Source organism: Capricornis sumatraensis, chromosome 6, assembly GCF_032405125.1.
Source record: "Capricornis sumatraensis isolate serow.1 chromosome 6, serow.2, whole genome shotgun sequence".
Lineage (NCBI taxonomy): Eukaryota > Metazoa > Chordata > Mammalia > Artiodactyla > Bovidae > Capricornis > Capricornis sumatraensis.
The window spans coordinates 93869452-93889777 of record NC_091074.1 but is presented as its reverse complement, the minus strand read 5'-3'; the positions used below and the strand labels follow the sequence as shown (position 1 = coordinate 93889777).

The following is a 20326-nucleotide window of genomic DNA, read 5'->3' as shown; positions in this document are numbered from 1 at the left end:
CCACTGAAGAAACCATAGCCTTGACTAGACGGACCTTTGGTGGCAAAGTAATGTCTCTGCTTTTGAATATACTATCTAGGTTGGTCATAACTTTCCTTCCAAGGAGTAAGCGTCTTAATTTCATGGCTGCAGTCACCATCTGCAGTGATTTTGGAGCCCAGAAAAATAAAGTCTGACACTGCTTCCACTGTTTCCCCATCTATTTCCCATGAAGTGATGGGACCAGATGCCATGATCTTTGTTTTCTGAATGTTGAGCTTTAAGCCAACTTTTTCACTCTCCTCTTTCACTTTCATCAAGAGGCTCTTTAGTTCCTCTTCCCTTTCTGCCATAAGGGTGGTATCATCTGCATATCTGAGGTTATTGATATTTCTCCCGGCAATCTTGATTTCAGCCTGTGCTTCATCCAGCCCAGCGTTTCTCATGATGTACTCTGCATATACGTTAAATAAGCAGGGTGACAATATACAGCCTTGACACACCCCTTTTCCTACTTGGAACCAGTCTGTTGTTCCATGTCCAGTTCTAACTGTTGCTTCCTGACCTGCATATAGGTTTCTCAAGAGGCAGGTCAGGTAGTCTGGTATTCCCATCTCTTTCAGAATTTTCCACAGTTTATTGTGATCCACACAGTCAAAGGCTTTACATTAGACAAGCTTTAAAAATACTAAGGCAGGAAAAAAAAAAAAAAAAAAACCTACTATGAAAGCAAACATTGGGAAGTCACAACAAGGTCCCAGAGGTACACTGTTGGGTGGGAACAAAGCAGGTTGCCTTATATGGATCCTGTGGCCTTGCTACAGCCAGCGGTTGCAGCAGGAGGCCCTGCATAGTGAGAGTGGGTGCATGGGCAATGGCAGCAGGTGGATAAGGTCCTGAGAGCAATGTTTCCTGGCCTGCAGTGACAGCTGAGGAGCTCAACCAAGCCACAGGAGCAATGCCATCACCCTCTATTCTGGTCAGGTCACACTACGGACTCTGCACAGCTACTGTGTCCCACAGTGGACCTGAACGGGCAACCCTGAGTCCTGGAGACCTCAGAGACTCTTCTCATCAGCCAAGGAAGCCCGGCAGGCACCATATCTTTCTTCACAGGCTGTCTTCATGTTCAGGGGGGACACCTCCTGACCATTCCCTCCCATGCTGAGAATGCACGTTGTTGGGGAGGTAGAGCTATATTTTCAAAAAGATAGGTTGTGTCAACACAGCCTAGAAGGCCCGGCAACAAACAACGGAACAGTCTGCTGAGCACCATGCAGACTGCATCCACGGGAAGCCACTTTCTCAAAACATCAGAAAGTGATGCCTTCCAGCAAAGTCATGGTCCAGAATGACAGCCCACCAAATGGTTCTTATTTTTCCCTTAAACTGGAACTTGCACCTTTCTGAGCCCCAGTCCCAAGAGCTGGGGTCCAGGAGCACCAACTACAGTGTCTAATTATTCCTGTTAAGACAGGAGGCATTTATGTTCTCCTGTAGATGGGTCACCAGTGGTTGGAACTGAAGTTTGCCATTCAGCATTTTATAAGTCATGATCCTCTGACCCAGTCTGGAGGAATGCGGCCAACCTTGAGGACATGTCAGGACACAGGCTGGTGCCGGCCCCTGACCTGGGCAAGCCTGTCCAGTTAAAATGCCCATGGGGCCTCTCTACCAGCACCTTCAAAGTTTCTATAGCCAGAGGTCCTTTCTTTGGGGACACTATATAGAATGTGTTCTTTGCTTTAGTGGTGAGAGCTCCTATTTCAATATGGTTCTCTTTGCACAATTCTCTATTATTTGCACATGCACTGCTGTCCTGACAGATCCCTTGGTCCCCACCAGACGGACACGTCTGTGCTCCAAGGGACCCAGGGCCACGATCCCCTCCCAACTTCCATTTCCCTTCACAGCCCCCCTCTCAGATTTCATCATCCACCTAAAAGTTGAAGTATGTTCAAACCTCCCTCCCATTTCAAGTCCTTTATGGAAACAGTTCAGGTAGATTTGGGGGACTGGGGCTGGCCACCCATCCTACCCTCTTCCATCTTTTACAGTATAGAAGAAGGTGCAAAGCCAAAATACTGGTTTTTCTAGGATCCCTCACACCTTGCTGAGAACCAGGCAGCCACATGCACCTGCACGGGGTCTGGGAGCTCTGAGTGCCACAGGCACCTCCACCTCCTCTCTCTGACAGCTGTTCTTGCTGCAACTCCTCTGGCTGTTGCACTGCTCTCCCTGTGTCCCCAGCTCCACCCCCTTCCCTGACCTGAGGCACACTATCTCAAGACCTCCCTACAGAGTGCCCTCCACAAAAACCTCCCCAAGGAATCCCACCCATTTCCATGGCTCTAATTAGTACTCAGGGCACAGACACAATAAAGAAAAGCAAAGAGACCATTAATACAAAATTCACGGTGCTGGAGCACAGGGGAATGTGTCCAGGGAGAGACAAGGATAGGACTCTGATACTAGTAATACTCCACTGATGTCTGCTTTATTTACTGTACAAATATATTGTGCATATGATAGTTTCAAAATAATTTTAAGTTTTCACAGTGAAAAAGCCTTCAATGAGTCTTCATGGTCCAAAGAGTAAGTCTAAGGCCCTACACGGCCACTGCACTCCAGCCCAACCAGCATCACCTACTCCTTCCCTTGCTCTCCTGTGTTCCAACCACATTCTTGTTTCTTCTACATCCTGGCCTCCACCTCAGAACCTTTACACATTCTGTCTCCTCTGTATATATTCTTCCTCTATACTGTAATTTTGCTAAATTCCTACTTTACACTCAAACCTCACCTAAACATTAATTTAATTGAACAGAACCAAACACTGGTTTAATCAAGTATTGTTTTAACCAGGCTGGTATTCCTTGACTGTCTCTTGTTACTTTCCTGTACGATTCCTCATCTCAATCATCTGAAAGGGCAACAGTGACATCTGTCCTGTCTACTACCTTGTTCAACACTCAGCACAGTGCCTGGTAGGAAGTAAACATATCAAGGAGCTCATCTATTCTTTTTTAAAAAATTAATAGACTATTTTTCGAGGAATTATACTTTATAGAAAACATAAGCAGAAAGTACACACCTTGCATTACTATGGTACATTTGTTACAACTGATGATCCAATATTGATGCAGCACGCCAGGCCTCCCGGTCCATCACCAACTTCTGGAGTTTACTCAGACTCACGTCCATTGAGTTGGTGATGCCATCCAACATCTCATCCTCTGTCGTCCCCTTCTCCTCTCGCCTTCAACCTTTCCCAGCATCAGGGTCTTTTCCAATGAGTCAGCTCTTCACATCAGGTAGCCAAAGTATTGGAGTTTCAGCTTCAGCATCAGTCCTTCCATTCCAGCATCAGTATTCAAGACTGATCTCCTTTAGGATGGACTGGATGGATCTCCTTGCAGTCCAAGGGACTCTCAAGAATCTTCTCCAACACCACAGTTCAAAAGCATCAATTCTGTGGCACTCAGCTTTCTTTATAGTCCAACTCTCACATCCATATATGACTACTGGAAAAACCATAGCCTTGACTAGACGGACTTTTGTTGGCAGTAATGTCTCTGCTTTTTAATATGCTGTCTAGGTTAGTCATAACTTTTCTTCCAAAGAGTAAGCGTCTTTTAATTTCATGGCTGCAGTCACCATCTGCAGTGATTTTGGAGCCCAAGAAAATAAAGTCTGTCAGTTTCCACTGTTTCCCCATCTATTTCCCATGAAGTGATGGGACCGGATCCCATGATCTTCGTTTTCTGAATGTTGAGCTTTAAGGCAACTTTTTCACTCTCCTCTTTCACTTTCATCAAGATGCTCTTTAGTTCTTCTTCGCTTTTCTGCCATAAAGGTGGTGTCATCTGCATATCTGAGGTTATTGATATTTCTTCCAGCAATCTTGATTCCAGCTTGTGCTTCGTGCAGCCCAGCATTTCTCATGATGTACTCTGCATATAAGTTAAATAAGCAGGGTGACAGTACACAGGCTTGATATACTCCTTTTCTATTTGGAACCAGTCTGTTGTTCCATGTCCAGTTCTAACTGTTGCTTCCTGACCTGCATACAGACTTCTCAAGAGGCAGGTCAGGTGGTCTGGTCTTCCCATCTCTTGAATTTTCCAGTTTGTTGTGATCCACACAGTCAAAGACTTTGGCGTAGTCAATAAAGCAGAAATAGATGTTTTTCTGGAACTCTTGTGCTTTTTCGATGATCCAACAGATGTTGGCAAATTGATCTTTGGTTCCTCTGCCTTTTCTAAATCCAGCTTGAACATCTGGAAGTTCACGGTTCATGTACTGTTGAAGCCTGGCTTGGATACATTACTATTAACTAAAGTCTATAGTTTACATTAGGATTTCCTCTTTGTGGTGTGTATTCTGAAAGTCTGGACAAATTTTCAATGACATAAATCCGGCATTACATTTTCACTGCTCTAAAAACTCCATGCTTTGCCTATTCACTCCTCTCTCACCCTCCAACCCTGGAACCCCTGACAATCTTACTGTGTCCATAGCTTTGTCTTTCCCAGAATGTCACAGATGGAATCAAACAGTATATAGCCTTTCATATTAGTTTCTTTCAATGTATATTTAAGGTTCTTCCATGTCTTTTCATGGCTAAGTAGCCAGTCTCTTTTCAGCACTAGATAACAGCCCATTGTCTGGATGTAGCAGTTTACTTAACCATTCACCTAGTTAAGGATATCCTAGTCACTGCCATGTCTTGGCACCTATGAATAAAGCTGCTATAAACATTCACATGCAGGTTTCTGCATGAACGCCAGTATTCAACTCCTTTGGGTAAATACCACACAGCAGGATTACTGGATCGTATGCTAAGAGTACGTTCGGGTTTGTAAGAAACTGCAACCATGTCTTCAGAGTGGCTGTAACTTCGTATTGTATTCCTCCCAGCAAGGAGTGAGGGTTTCTGTGTCCCACGTCCTCACCGGCATTTGATGGTGACAGTGTGTGGACTGTGGCTATTCTAGCAGTGTGCAGTGACAGCTTATCTGTTTTTCACGAGGAAGGCCATGAGGACACACTGCATGCTTTTGCTGGCGCAGTGGGCCTCTGTGTCTCTTGCATGGCTTTTCACAAATAGACAAGGATTGGCTGATGCCTACATAATCCATATGCACGAACCTGAGGTGGCCTCTCATATCTCTGTATTATTTGTTATTCTTAAATTCTGCCAATGATTCACAATGGAGCACAGCTAAGGTTTAAGAACTACTTGTTCAATCAGGGAGCCAAATACTACTGACAACTCAATTTTGACATACGTTATTTGTGCTTACATGTAGACTTGAGGGTTCTCTGTTGATGGTGGCCATTCAATACAATGACGGAAAGGGAAAAAGTATACTTAATCTCTAGATCCCCAATTCCCAACACAGTGTTTCTGATGGGGTAAATGCTTTAAAATTAATGTTAATCTCACCTGTAACTTACTTTAAAAATCTACCTAGTAGATACAATTCATAAATATATATAATAAATACAGATGGATATTATATATATCCATTATTGTATACATTCATAATATATAATTTCTGGGAGTCCACAGTATAAATACAGTATGGACTAGAAAAAGAAAGGGACTACACACTATGCAGACGAGGCCTCCCAGCAATGAGACAGGGAGCATGTGCACTTCCTTCCATAAATTCCACACCATCCAATAACAGTATGGAGGTCTGAGGTTTTTTTCCCTCAATCCTGCAGAAAACTACCTAGACTCAGAAGGAAAAGCATGGAAGACACAGCAGTCACCTCCCAATGCCAATCCACATGGATCTGGCCAGGAAGGTTTTTCTTTTGAAAATACAGAGTCCTGAAGCGAACTGAGATTCTGAAAACTATTCTGTGGTAGAACCTAAAATTCTAGCCAGATTAACAACTTGGGGTAGAATCAACTCCCCCCATTTTTATTCTCAGTAGTCATACTCTTGAGCTTCTACAATGATTCTGTAACATTTTTTTTCCAAAACTCTACACATATTCTAGTTTCTAAAATGATTAATAGAGACAGGCTCTAATGAACAAGAAAGTTATGTTCCGCTTTGGTTGTTCGAAATTCTGAATGTGTTTTCCTGTAGAATAACATAATGAACTATGATTTGAAAAGACCACTTACGATCAACCTACTGCTTTTAGGAATATTTTTTTGTGGAAAATATGCCTTAGGTGCTCATGTGGGATGCCAAGAAAATATTTCCCTAACTCAAGAAAGCATTTCCCTAACTCTTCTAGGCTTCTGATTTCCATTTCAGTCATCACTCTCCATTTAGTGGGTCCCTGCAAAGAAAAAGAAAAGCAGGAAGGCTTTACAAATAGCTGAAGAGAGAAGTGAAAAGCAAGGGAGAAAGGGAAAGTTACATCCAACTAAATGCAGAGTTTCAGGGAGACAAGAAGGCCTTCTTCAATGAACAGTGAATAAAAATAGAGGGAAATAACAGAAAGGAAAAGATGACAAATCTCTTCAGGAAAACTGGAAATATCAAGGGAACATTTTGCCCAAAGATGGGCACAATAAAGGACAGAAATGGTAGAGACCTAGTAGATGCTGAAGAGATCAGAAGAGATGAAAGGAATACATGGGAGGACGTACAAAAAGAGATCTTAATGAACTGGATAACTATGATGGTGTGGTCTGTCACCCACAGCCAGACATTCTGGAGCATGAAGTTAAGTGGGTCTTAGGAAGCACTGCTATCAATAAAGCTGATAGATGTGATGGAATTCCAGTAGAGCTATTCAACACCCTAAAGGATGATGCTATCAATGTGTTGCACTCAATATGTCAACAAATCTGGAAGACCCAGCAATGACCACAGGACTGGAAAAGGTCAATCCTCATCCCAATTCCCAAGAAGCGTAGTACTAATGTTCAAGCCATTGGGCAATCACACTCATCTCCCATGCTAGTAAAGTGAAAGTGAAAGTCACTCAGTCCTGTTCAATTCTTTGCAACCCCATGAACAGTTCATGAAATTCTGGAGTGTATAGCCTTTCCTTTCTCCAGGGGATCTTTCCAACCCAGGGACTGAACCCAGGTCTCCCACATTGCAGGTGGATTCTTTACCAGCTAAGCCACCAGGGACGTCCCATGCTAGTGAGGTCATGCTTAAAATCTTGCGTTCTAGGCTTTAGCATTACACGAACAATGAACTTTCAGAAGTCCAAGCTGGGTTTAGAAAAGGCAGAGGAACCAGAGATCAAATTATCAATATACGCTATATCACAGAAAAAGCAAGGGAATACCAGAAAAGCATCTACCTAAAGCCTTTGACTGTGTAGCTCATAACAAACTGTGGAAAACTCTTAAAGAGATGGGAATACCAGACCATCTTACCTATCTCGTGAGAAACCTGTATGTGGGTCAAGAAGCAAGTTAAGATTCTGTATGGAACAAACTGATTGGTTCATGATTGAGAAAGGAGTATAACAGGGCTGTCTGCTGTCACTCTATTTAACCTACCTATACGCTGAGCACATCATGAGAAATGTTGGGCTGTATGAGTTACAAGCTGGAATCTAGACAGGCAGGAGAAGCACCAATAACCTCAGATATGCGGATGATACCACTCCAATGACAGAAAGCGAGTGGAACTAAAGACTCTCTTGTGAGGAAGAAGGAGGAGAGTGAAAAAGCCGGCTTAAAACTAAATATTTCAAAAACTAAGATCCTGGCCCCATTACTTCATGGCAAATAGAAGGGTAAAAGGTGAAAGTCGTGCCAGATTTCCTTCTTGTGGACTGTAAAATCACTGCAGGTGGTGACTGCAGCCACGAAACCAGAAGACGACTGCTTCCTGGCAGGAAAGCTATGACAAACCTTAGACAGCGTGTCGAAAGTAAGGACATCACTTTGCCGACACAGTTCCATACACAGTCAAGGTTATGGTCTTTCCAGTGGTCATGTACGATTGTGAGAGCTGGACCATAAAGAAGGCAGAGCACCAAAGAATTGATGCCTTCAAACTGTGGTGCTGGAGAAGACTCTTGAGAGTCCCCTGGACAGCAAAGAGATCAAACCAGACAATCTTAAGGGAAATCTACCCTGAAAACTCACTGGAAGGACTGATGCTAAAGCCGAAGCTCCAGGATTCTGGTCACCTGATACAAACAGCCGACTCACTGGAAAAATTCCCGATGCTGGGAAAGACTGAGGGCAGAAGGAAGAGAAGGCATCAGAGGATGAGGTAGCTGGATGACATCACTGATGCAATGGACATGAACTTAGGCAAACTTCAGGAGATGGTGAAGAACAGGGAGGCCTGGTGTGCTACAGACCATGGGGTTGCAGAGTCAGTGATTAAACAACAACAGCAGCACATAGAGCCAAAAACCAGTGAGCACCATTTCCAGATACTTTTGCTTCTTTATACTTATCAGGAAAAAAAAAAAATACTGATTTTTACATTTATCTGTTTCTGCTGGTTCTGCTTGAAATAAACCTTCCTTCCCAATCTTGCCTCACCCTTTCTCAATTTCCGTATATGGTCATATACTGAACTCTACACTGTCCCAAACTATCTGTGCCTGTGCTTTGTTAAGTCCTTGCTGTGTAATTACGATTACTGCAATAGTCAGAAGCAATAGGAAATGCTTTATAGAAGGATGTTGTAGGTGGTTATCACCTACATTAACCTACTTGAAAACATCATTCTAAATATCCCCAGTTCTTTACCAATTACACCACTGTTCTCCATAAACCACTGAGTGAAAGTGAAAGAGAATTCTAAGACTATTAACTTCTTTTATAAAATACTTACCCCATAATGTCCTTTGATGATTTAATAAGAACATGAAAGCACTTTACAGAACAGTAAATATTTTTAAGAAGCTCAAATTTAAACCTAATTTAAAACTCATCTTCCTCTTCAGAACACTTTCCAAACTGTTATCAGCTCAGGTCAATGCCAAATGGTAAGTCAATCTATCCTGTCTCTATCCTTCTCCCACCTATTTTCCTTCCTACTAATAAATGCTCTAGTCCCAACCACAAGTGCATGCTCCGTCACTTCAGTCATATCCAATTCTGCACAACCCCGTGGACTGTGGCCCACCAGGCTCCTCTGTCCATTGCATTCTCCAGGCAAGAATACTGGAGTGGGTTACCATTTCCTCCTTCAGGGGATATTTCCAACCCAGAGTCAAATCTGAGTTTCCTGTATCTCTTGCACTGGAGGCAGAGTCTTTACCAAAATGAGCCACCTGGGAAGCCCAGTCCCAAGTATATTATAATGAATGTTTAAAGTACAACTGTCATATAAGATCTAGAACATCACTACAGATAATATGAGGTACCAAGTACGTCTTTGTGTTAACTTCTTTCAGGCTACTTGATCATTCAACATTCAGAGCTTTTGCCAGTCATCCTTCCTACAAGAATAAAAATGACAGTATCTGCTTGTAACAAGCACTCATTAAAGCACTTTACCTATACTTGCCCTTTCAATATTAACATAAGTATCCCATTTTAATAAAACAGGAAAAACGAAGCCAGGAGGCAATGGAAAAGAGATGTCCACAACCTGGCATCAGTACCCCAGCCACTCACCTGTCTCAACAGCATCTATTCCTGTGCCAGCAGTAAAACCCAGCCACCACCATCTGCCCCTGTTATATCTCACCTTAACTGAAGAGACACGTGGTATCGAGTCCCCCCGCCCAGCACTACCTGTCCGCCTTTCTAAGAGTAACCTTAAGTTATATCTAATCATTTCATTCTCCTGATTCAACAGCTCTTCATGGATTAAGTCATTTGGGCAAATATTTCCCCACTCCTGTAAAGGATGAAGGTGGCAGCTGAGATCCTGGTGTTGTCCATCCCTGGACCCCTGACATTCTTAGGGGTTGGGAGGGTGTGTCTGAGGAGATGTGCAGAGAATCATTTGACAGGATGGCCTAGTGGAGCCAAGAAAGGTGACAGTGAAGCCTGGACAATAGAAATGGGAATGCCCCACACACAGGAAGTCAGGGGGTGAGAGCTCTAGGTCCACAGCCAGTGCCAAGACCCCACAGCAGGAGCCAGTGTCGTACATTTCACACAGGAAAGACGGCAGGGCCTGGAAGGTGAGGGGCAGAGGCCAGCAAGAGAAGGAGCTTGATGTGGGGGAAGGAAGCAGGTATGCAGTTGGGAGTTTGTTACAAGCATGAGAGGAATGAAATAGGCTGACCGACATTTTTAAACACTACTCTGACTGCTGGGAAGAAAAGACATAGCTAGGGACAGGGGGGTGGGTATCCCACGACGGGGAACTGGGTCATCAGATGAAATGGCCTGTACCCTCCTCGATCACACAGCATATTCACTTGTCCATAGGCACAATCCATACGCACTTGTTGTTACCCATGCACAGAGACTGCCATCAAAAGCCAGCACTTACCTGTATCTGTATCGTCCCCCCCACCCCCACCAACCACATACACAGCACAGTCACACTGTGCTTAAATGGGTGAGTGAATACTATCATGCAAAGGACACTGTTAGGAACATTTTCAACCGCAGAGTTAGTATGAAATCAGTTAAAAGTCTCATTCCTCTTGACAGTCTCATTATATAAAATAAGCACAACTGAAACAACAAGTGGCAGGATGATTTCTCACAGCTTTACTGATCTGGACCCTAAAAAATGCAATCTGACTTAGGAAGGAGGTTGGTACTTAGGGTTAGTGCTTTACAACCTCCCACGAGATACCTATTATCAAGCAGCCTTCAGGCAGTTTACAATTGTTTTTAATTCCCCAATTTCAACTCTCTGAGAGAAATCTGATCTTTTGCCAAAAAAAGGCAACAAAGAGGAGACATCAATCCACTGCGCTGAAGGCACCTAAAGATCGGGTGGGTCTTCTGTGTCCCTGGCGCACTCTATAAGCCCACACCTCACAGACACAGATTTAAGTATCACCATTACTGCCAGCCTTAGTCCTTATGACTGCATCCTTTTTTCTTCCAATCTCTTAAGTCTCATAAGTTTGCTCTTGCTTTTCAACACTTCCAGGAATTACTACTGAGTCTGCCCAGGAAGTTCTGCTAGTACTTATTTGTATAATGATAGAAATCTTATTTCAAAACAATAAACTCACAAGATTATTGGCTGAATATTTAAATCTCTTTGGTTACTGCATGGTTAGCATCACAGAGGCCTCGAATTACTTACCTAAGTAATGTGGTGGGTGAAATGCCATAGGCTTGCTAGTCGCTGAATAATATCCAATTGCTCTCTTAAATCGAATAACTTTGTCATCTGTTCTAGACTGAAACAAATGCAGGAAAACCTTTGTAAATTAGTATGCCACTGGTCGTGTGTATATTAATATAATTCAACACATGGATAAGTCTATAGCCTTTAAAGCTAGATGAGAGTTTAGAATAAACATTAAAACTGTTAAGGAAAATCAACAGATTATCATTAAAGAAACAAGTTAAACATTAATTCTCTTAGAACACCGTACTTATCAGAGTCTGACATGGCACTCAGGAGACCTGAGTTCTACAATGCAGTCCTCCAACCTTCCCTCGGCAACGTCTCTGATGCTACCTGCAAAGGTTTTACTTTCCATCTCTAGCAAAGCAGAGGTACAAATTTAGCTCTTCAGAGAGCAAATAGGAAGTCACACAAACTTCATCGCTTCTACTAAAGTCCAACCTCCCTTGAATTCCTTACTTTCCAAAAAAGGAAGAAGAAATCCCTGATCATCACTTGGAGGGATGGACAAATCAGAGATCACAATTCTGTTTGCCCATTTGATATGTCTGTCTTAGTAGAAATCCCACTAAATTATGATGGAGGATCTAGGAGCAGCAGAGGCCTTACGATTTGTCTACCTCTGTGCAGGCTGGAGGGGAGGCTGGAGAAGCTAGGTGAGGGGCCAGCCCTCCTGGCTGGCACCAAGGCCTGACAGCTGGAAGCCCTCCTGGGCATGGCTGGTGTGTGCCTCTCAAGACCCTTCCTAATTCAGCACACACCAGAGCACCAAGCACTACCCAAGAGCTTGCATTTCTACCTGAGAATGCTGGAAAACATCTTTAGCTATGGCATCCAAGTCCGAGGTATCCTGGATGTTGCGGACATAGTCAGCCACAGCCTTGATCACCACATCGCACGGTGGCAAGACCAGCTGGTGGGCCCGGACCTAAGAAAACAAGCACACGTGTCAATACACTAATTCCAAACATGGGCCCCAGAAACTACAGGTAATGCTTTCCTTAGAAGAGCCTGCTTATCATCAATTTGTAAGTTCTTGTCCCCAAGACTTTGAAAGTCTGAGGGTTAAGCCCTGGATCTCCCTTTCAATCATTGAGATACAACTCAGCGGCTTCAACCTGACTATGTTAAAATGCATCTGACAGCCTTCCATCACTTCAGATATGTCTGCAACCTGCTCACGTGAGCACAGCACAGAGGCCCTGGGCCACAGGTGCCCCTCATTTTTCAACACCAGCCAGCCGGAGGCTATGTAGCCCCAAGCTCCTCAGTCCACTGAAAGAGCCAAGGTCAGTTTGGAATGGATGGAAAACAGTATCCCTGAGTGCGAAGGGACCCATCTGGTGAAAGATACACGGAATAAAGTGTAGGAATATTTTACACTTGACACCAGGAAATGGTAAGTAAGGAAATTTTTTAAAAAATATTTCTTTTGGACTTTTTCACGAAAACTTAAAAAAAAAAATACATGAAGAAACAAAGATACCTTGATTTAGCAAAATTAAGGTATGCCTATATTCTTAGAAACAAAGATGAATCACATACAAACTTTGTTTATAAATTTTTTTAATTTAATGATAGTATGAAATGATGTTTTATGTCCTATTTAGTCACAAAGATCATAAAGATAAATAAGATGGCAAAAACTTCTAAAGGCCAATGTTGTGGTTTCAGAGCTGTGCACTCCTGCCCACCACACCTATATGTGGTACCTTACACAGCAGGAGGGAAGAGGTGGGCAGACTGCTAACCTCAGGCCAGGCTGGTACCCTGGATGATGCAGCTGGGCCCAGTGTCATCACAGGGCCTCTAATGTAGAAAGGAAGGCAGAGGAGCAGGCTTCATACACGAGGGGGTGCAGGACTCTACTGGCCACTGACAGCTTTGATGACGAAGGAAGAGTCATGAGCCACAGAATTCAGCACCTACAGAAGCTAAAAAGGCAGGAAACATTCTCCCGGGAGCCTCCGGAAGAAACGTGGCCCTCTCACACCTTGCTTTTAGCCCAGTGAGACCCACTCTGGTTGTGATCTCTATAACTGTAAGATTATTAACTTTGTGATATTTTAAGACACCAAAAAGAAATAATAGAGAAAAAATTGAAAGAAAAAGAAGAAAATCAGAGAAACTCAACATAAACACAATGGAAGAACCTCTGGAAAAATAAGATGATTACAGTATTACAGTACACACAAATTTTCAGAAACACAAAAGTATATTCAATTTCATTTTGGAAAAGCAATCATTTTTCTGAAAATAATGTTTTCCATGTTTGAAAAATATTAGCTGCTCTGTCTCCTAAAGAATGGTTTGTGTCCTTGTTCTGGTCAGTGTTTGATAAAGGTCAACTCCATCATAATGAACTCCAAGGAACTAGTAAGACGTCCATGGCTGCAGACCACAAGCATGTTCCCAATTCCCCCTCTGCAGAATGAAAAATTACTGACATACACATGTTCCACGGTGAAGAGGTCCCTGGAACAGCACATTCCAGTCAGTCTGGGAGAAATGGAAGCTCTGTCCACTCCCTGTCTTTTGGGGTGTTCAACAGTCCCACAGCCAGGGCAGGGAGGAGGGCCAGCTGCTGGCGGCCCCAGGAAAGAGAAGCCAGAAGAGAAACCCTGAGCCCTCCTACCATCAACATTTCACTCTCAGTGAGCACACACTACAGGGAAGGGGACAGCCTGCAATGGCCACCAGACTTGAGGCCCCTGGACGACCCCTTCTCTGGGCCTCAACCTTCTGTCTCTGACTACAGTTTGAGCCTAGTTAGCCACAGAACACCCCTTGGCAGTCTGAAAGTCTATGGTTACCTCATCATGCTGCACAAAGTACTGGAAAAGCCAGCCATTGCAGAAAGAGCTTATATAGAGAACAAATGACAATTAACATAGTGAGAACAAGGGTTTATTAGAAATAAAAATGTCCACAATATGAAAAGGGCTTTTCTCCAGGAGGTGGGAGCTAAAGGGATGGTGCAGGCAGCCTCTCCCAGGGGATGCACAACAGACTGGGCAGGCGCACCCTGCCCCATCCCACCTCAAATGAAAAGGACAGCCTGTCGCTTTTGTTCCTATGGACTCCTTGTCTTCGCTACCCCTACCTTCTACAACATTAAGGCTATGAAATCCTTGAAGTGAACAGATCCTGTCATTAGAGGACCCCTGAATCCTTCTGAGCGGCTAATTTAACACCACCGTCAACTATATCCTTTATAATTTCCTTTGGAACAGACTCTTCGCTCACACCTCACCCCCTCCTCATTCGCTCAGCTTCATTCCCAATCCAGCCTTCCAAATCTAGCTCAGGGTGAGCAGCCACATCTTCCTCTGAGACTGTTGGTGCTACTGCTCCCAAACTATCTCTTGACTGCTTTTTAAATGCAACTCAGTATGAACACAGTTCAGTTCAGTCACTCAGTTGTGTCCAACTCTTTGTGACCCCAAGGACTGCAGCACGCCAGGCCTCCCTGTCCATCACCAACTCCTGGAGTCCACCCAAACCCATGCCATTGAGTCGGTGATGCCATCCAACCATCTCATCCTCTGTCCTCCCCTTCTCCTCCTGCCCTCAACCTTACCAGCATCAGGGTCTTTTCCAATGAGTCAGCTCTTTGCATCAGGTGGCCAAAGTATTGGAGTTTCAGCTTCAACATCAGTCCTTCCAATGGACATCCAGGACTGATTTCCTTTAGGATGAACTGGTTGGATCCCCTTGCAGTCCAAGGGACTCTCAAGAGTCTTCTCCAACACCACAGTTCAAAAGCATCAATTCTTCAGCGCTCAGTTTTCTTCACAGTCCAACTCTCACATCCATACATGACCACTGGAAAAACCATAGCCTTGACTGGATGGACCTTTGTGGACAAAGAAATGTCTCTGCTTTTTAATATGCTGTCTAGGTTGGTCATAACTTTCCTTCCAAGGAGTAAGCGTCTTTTAATTTATGGCTGCAATCACCATCTGCAGTGATTTTGGAGCCCAGAAAAAAAAAGTCAGCCACTGTTTCCCCATCTATTTCCCATGAAATGATGGGACCAGATGCCATGATCTTAGTTTTCTGAATGTTGAGCTTTAAACCAACTTTTCCACTCTTCTCTTTCACTTTTATCAAGATGATCTTTAGTTCTTCTTTGCATTTCTGCCATAAGGGTGGTGTCATCTGCATATCTGAGGTTATTGATATTTCTCCCAGCAATCTTGATTCCAGTTTGTGCTTCATCCAGCCCAGCGTTTCTCATGATGTACTCTGCTGCTGCTGCTGCTAAGTCGATTCAGTCCTGTCCGACTCTGCACAACCCCACAGATGGCAGCCCACCAGGCTCCGCTGTCCCTGGGATTCTCCAGGCAAGAACACTGGAGTGGGTTGCCATTTCCTTCTCCAATGCATGAAAGTGAAAAGTGAAAGTGAAGTCGTTCAGTCATGTCCAACTCTTCGCGACCCCATGGACTCCAGCCTACCAGGCTCCTCCGTCCATGGGATTTTCCAGGCAAGAGTACTGGAGTAGGTTGCCACTGCCTTCTCCGGATGTACTCTGCATATAAGTTAAATAAGCAGGGTGACAATATACAGCCTTGACATACTCCTTTTCCTATTTGGAACCAGTCTGTTGTTCCATGTCCAGTTCTAACTGTTGCTTCCTGACCTGTATACAGGTCTCTCAAGAGGCAAGTCAGGTGGTCTGGTATTCCCATCTCTTTCAGACTTTTCCACAGTTTATTGTGATCCACACAGTCAAAGGCTTTGGCACAGTCAATAAAGCAGAAATAGATGTTTTTCTGGAACTCTCTTGCTTAACATCATTGCTGAAGCAGAAAAATCTGACCCACTTCACTGCCATTTGGAAAACAGCAATGTGGAAATGATTTTGGCAATTTTGCCAAATTTTGGCAATTTTCAGGAAGAAAACTAGAAACCTGATTTGATCAACATTCACTTGTGAGTAAGGCATTGTTCTAGAAATGAGAACATGGAGCAGCTCCCCAGTATTCGACTTCAAGAAACTCATATTCTTATTGCAAAACAAAATGCGAGCCAACTCCAAAAGAGACCTCAGAGGAGAGCCGGGAGGAAAATCATGGCCCAGCTGAGGCGGTAGAAAGGTTTCTGCATCCTCTGTGATTCTCAAAGCGTAGCCCTGAGATCCAACTGAGTGCAGCCTTGGCGCCCCCAGACCAATGAAAAGAGTTATGTGAGGGGGCTAAGGCAGTTTGTTGTAATAAGCCCACTAACCATTGCATCATCGAACACACCCTGAAGCCTAGTAGTTTCTAGCAGAGTCAAAAGTAAGGAAAACACTTAAACACTATAACCATTAGGTACCTACCAGTGGCTATGCCTTGAGATTCTTAAAAAGTTATGACATGAATCAATATCTTATACACGTGTGCATGCTAGGTTGCTTTAGTCATGTCTGACTCTTTGTGATCCTATGGACCATAGCCCACCAGGCTTCTCTGTCCATGGGCTTCTCCAGGCAAGAACACTAGAGCGGGTGACATGCCCTCCTCTACAGGATCTTCCTGACCAAAGGATTGAACCCACATCATCTCTTTCGTGTCCTGCATTGGCAAGCAGGTTCTTTACCACTACCACCATCAAGCTTGAAAAGGATGCTAAAATGCAATAATCACACACAATGCTAAATGAGAGCTCTGCACGTGGAAACTGTTATGCAGACACACCGAAGACTTCAACAGATTTGAGTTTATAGAGTTAACTGTAAACAAAGAAAAGTTCCATCACACTTTGTGAGCAAGGGTCCCCGGAGGCTCTGAAGGAAAGGTGGGCAGGCTTGGGCTCCCTCCTGTAGAAGTGTCTGCATCCAGCTGGGGCTGCAAGGTCCTGTGACTGAGTTCCTCTAGACTGTATGCCACACGCTGCTTTCGGCAGGCATCGCTTCATTTAATCCACAAAACAATGCTGTGAGGTACACTTTTAAACGTACTTCCCATTTGACAGAAGCTCATTAAGGCACCCATAGGAGCCAACAAGGTGAGTAGCTGGGCCACTACCCGACCCGCAGACTGCACACCTGACCACTACACTCTGGCCTAGTCATCTTCTAAATTAGGCCTCTTTTAGCATTAAATGTCCTTTTCTGTAAAATGATGGTCGATAGCAAGCTCCTTGTTCTTCTGACCTTCTTATTTAGAAAAATTAGAAGTTGGCAACACAACAGTAGCCCTCCCAGCTCCTCCCACCGCCCGAGAGATCCATGAAATCCAAACTCCTGTTGTCGATGAAAGGAGCTACAGAAAGACTGTCAACAGGGGAGGTATGAGATCAGGCCTGGTGTCAGACACATGGAGGACAGGCATGAAGGTGAAGGAGCAAAGGAGGGAACATTAGCGGCTCCTGCTCAAACTCAAGTGACAATAACGCAGGTGGTAGAGAAGGACAGGGTGAGCAAGCCGGGAAAGGTCAGATAAGCTAGACCTGGAGAGGGGAAGAATCAAATTTAATTCCCCATTTCTAACCTGATGACTACAGGGACAGTGGTATCACTAGCTGAGAAACATAACACAGGAAGACAAAACCATTCAGGCAGGGTGATGACATTTTTAGAAACATCAAATTTGGTGCACAGGTGGAGTGCCCAAGTGGAGATGACTTAGTGGATGGTAGGGTACACCCGGCAGTTCAAGGAAGAGGTCTCACTGGAAGAAGTACACTGGAGAATCATCAACACAGAGATGGTACTTATAACCTTGAAGGCAAATGAGACATGCCAGGAAGTGTGAGGATTACAGCAAGGTACAGATGGACCCTAGGGAATGCACATGCACTCAAGGGCAGCCAGCTCACAGGAGAGTCAAGGAAAGGATTCAGAAATAAGGAATATAGAAGGAAGTTGGGGTCTGGGAATCAAGGCAGGAATTTCCCAGAAGGGTGAAGAGAACAGGATGACTGACACTGTCAAATGCTCCAAAGAGGTTGAAAATCACTTGACAAATCATTTGTCAAATCCACAGCCTTGGACAAAGACCCACCTGTGTCTGCTAGAAATAGGTGGGGAGGGGTACAGCGAGCAGTGAGGGTGGGTTAAGCTGTTGGGAAAACAATGGAAGACTGCCCTTGGAAGATTTGAGGATGAAAAAAGAGAGTTAGGAGAACACGGGAGCCTAGACCACATTTACAAACTAAGGATCAAGGACCGAAAGTGGGAGTGTCTACATAGGAGCAAGGAGTTGACCGGATGAGGCAAGGAAGGGCTCCCCAGACGCAGTCAGTGACACGGGCTCAAGAATGTCAGGACAGCCTAGTCTCAGGCTGGAAAAGGGAAGTAAAGTGAGCCTGGATGAAGAAGAAGGCAAACAGGGGAACGAGAAGCTGAGGACTCTCATCATCCTTAGATAAAGGACCTCTCTCTAAGAGAAAGCAGTGCGAAAGTGAAGAGAGGTCTGAAGACATGATGAATGTTTAAGATAAATATTAAGGAGAATAAAAGATTAACTGTTGATACTGATAGCTTGGGTTGCCATTTCCTTCTCCAATTAGTGAAGCCACTACCACAATTATGAAATACAATTTTTCCATCACCTCAAACAGTTTCCTGTTCCCCTTCCCATCATAGCCCCAGGCAACCACTAACCTGCTATCTATCACTATACTTTTGCCTTTTCTAGGATTTTACATAAAACCAATCTATTTCCTTTGTTTTTAACTCTTCACTTAAGATAATGCTTTAAGATTCAAACATACTGTAAGAAATTAGTTGGTTCCTTTCTCTGCTATCAGTATGTCATTGTAAGACTGTGCCACAATTTATTCATCCATTCACCAGCTGACTATTGTCGAGTGTCTTTGAGACTACAATAGATAAAGCTGCCCAGAGACTCAGACTGAATCATTTGTGTCAACAGAGGATTTCACTCCTCATGAGTAAATGTCTAGTTGTGGGGTTGCTGGCTTATATGGCAGGTGTATGTTTAACTTCGTAAGAAACTTTGTCAGACTGTTTTCAAAGTGGACCATTCTGGATTCTGCTTCCCAACAGCCACATCTCAGAGCTGCAGGTGCTGACATGTACTGACACTTCTCACCATCAGTGTCCTCAATTTCACCCATTCTAGTGGTTAGTAATGCAGCTCATGGTGGTTTTAATCTGCATTACCTAATGGCATGGAGTATCTCCTTGTGTGCTTACTGAATATTCTGTAAAATGTCTGTTCAAAATTTTGCCTGTCTTTTTCTTTGTTGTTGGGTTGTGTATCTTATTATTGTACTGTTCTTTATATATTCTGAATACAAGTCCTCTGGTAAGAATTACATTGTGCAAACAGCACAATATAATTCTATCTCCATTCACTGTTGTTGCTTGCTTTTCATTCTTTTAACTAAGAAATCTCTAACTCCGGGTCATAAAGATCTTCTCTTATATTTTCTTCTAGAATAATTTTTATATTTCTAATTTTTGCAAATGAATATCCAGCTATTATAAAGACTAACCCTTTCCCCATTTAGTTACTTATGGACTTCTGGTAAAGGTAACTAACCATGCATACACACGATTATTTCTGAACTTGCTCTGTTCCATTGATCTATTCGACACCCTTATGTCAGTACTACACTGAGTTGATTATAGCTTTAAAGTCATACTGAAATTAGGTAACACTAAGTCCTTCAATGGAGAAGGAAATGGCAACCCACTCCAGTGTTCTTGCCTGGAGAATCCCAGGGACAGGGGAGCCTGGTGGGCTGCCGTCTATGGGGTCGCATAGAGTCCGACATGACTGAAGCAACGCAGCAGCAGCAGCAGCAGCAGCAAGTCCTTCAAATTTGTTATTCCTTTTCAACATTTTTGTTGCTTTTCTAGGTCCCTTGCGGTTCCACATGAATTTTAAAACCTGCTTTTCAATTTCCACTTTAAAACAAAGCTTGCTTGGATTTTGATGTGAAAGTGAAGTGAAAATCATTCAGTCATGTCTGCCTCTTCGCAACCCCATGGACTATGCAGTCCACAGAATTCTCCAGGTCAGAATACTCGAGTGGGTAGCTGTTCCCTTCTCCAGGGTGGATTTTGATGAGGATGTAGTGGATCTATATAACAGCAGTCTTTTGAACCATAAACACATACATTTCCTCATTTATTTAGATCCTTCTTTAACTTAGATCATAAA

The 20326-nt window shown here is 43.7% G+C and overlaps 1 protein-coding gene across 2 annotated transcripts in view; it reads right to left on the bottom strand.

The window, feature by feature from the left end:
* The window catches only part of FAM120A (family with sequence similarity 120 member A), a 117057-nt gene that overhangs the window by 61001 nt on the left and 35730 nt on the right, over positions 1 to 20326 (bottom strand). Inside the window, exons 4-6 of one of the 2 annotated variants that reach the window (XM_068973747.1) lie at positions 12004 to 12132; positions 11157 to 11253; positions 7073 to 7075 (exon numbers count right to left, since the gene is read on the bottom strand). In XM_068973747.1, coding sequence (XP_068829848.1) covers positions 7073 to 7075; positions 11157 to 11253; positions 12004 to 12132 — 229 coding nt within the window. The remainder of the gene's footprint in view (positions 1 to 7072; positions 7076 to 11156; positions 11254 to 12003; positions 12133 to 20326) is intronic. The other variant, XM_068973746.1, reaches the window with a different exon arrangement.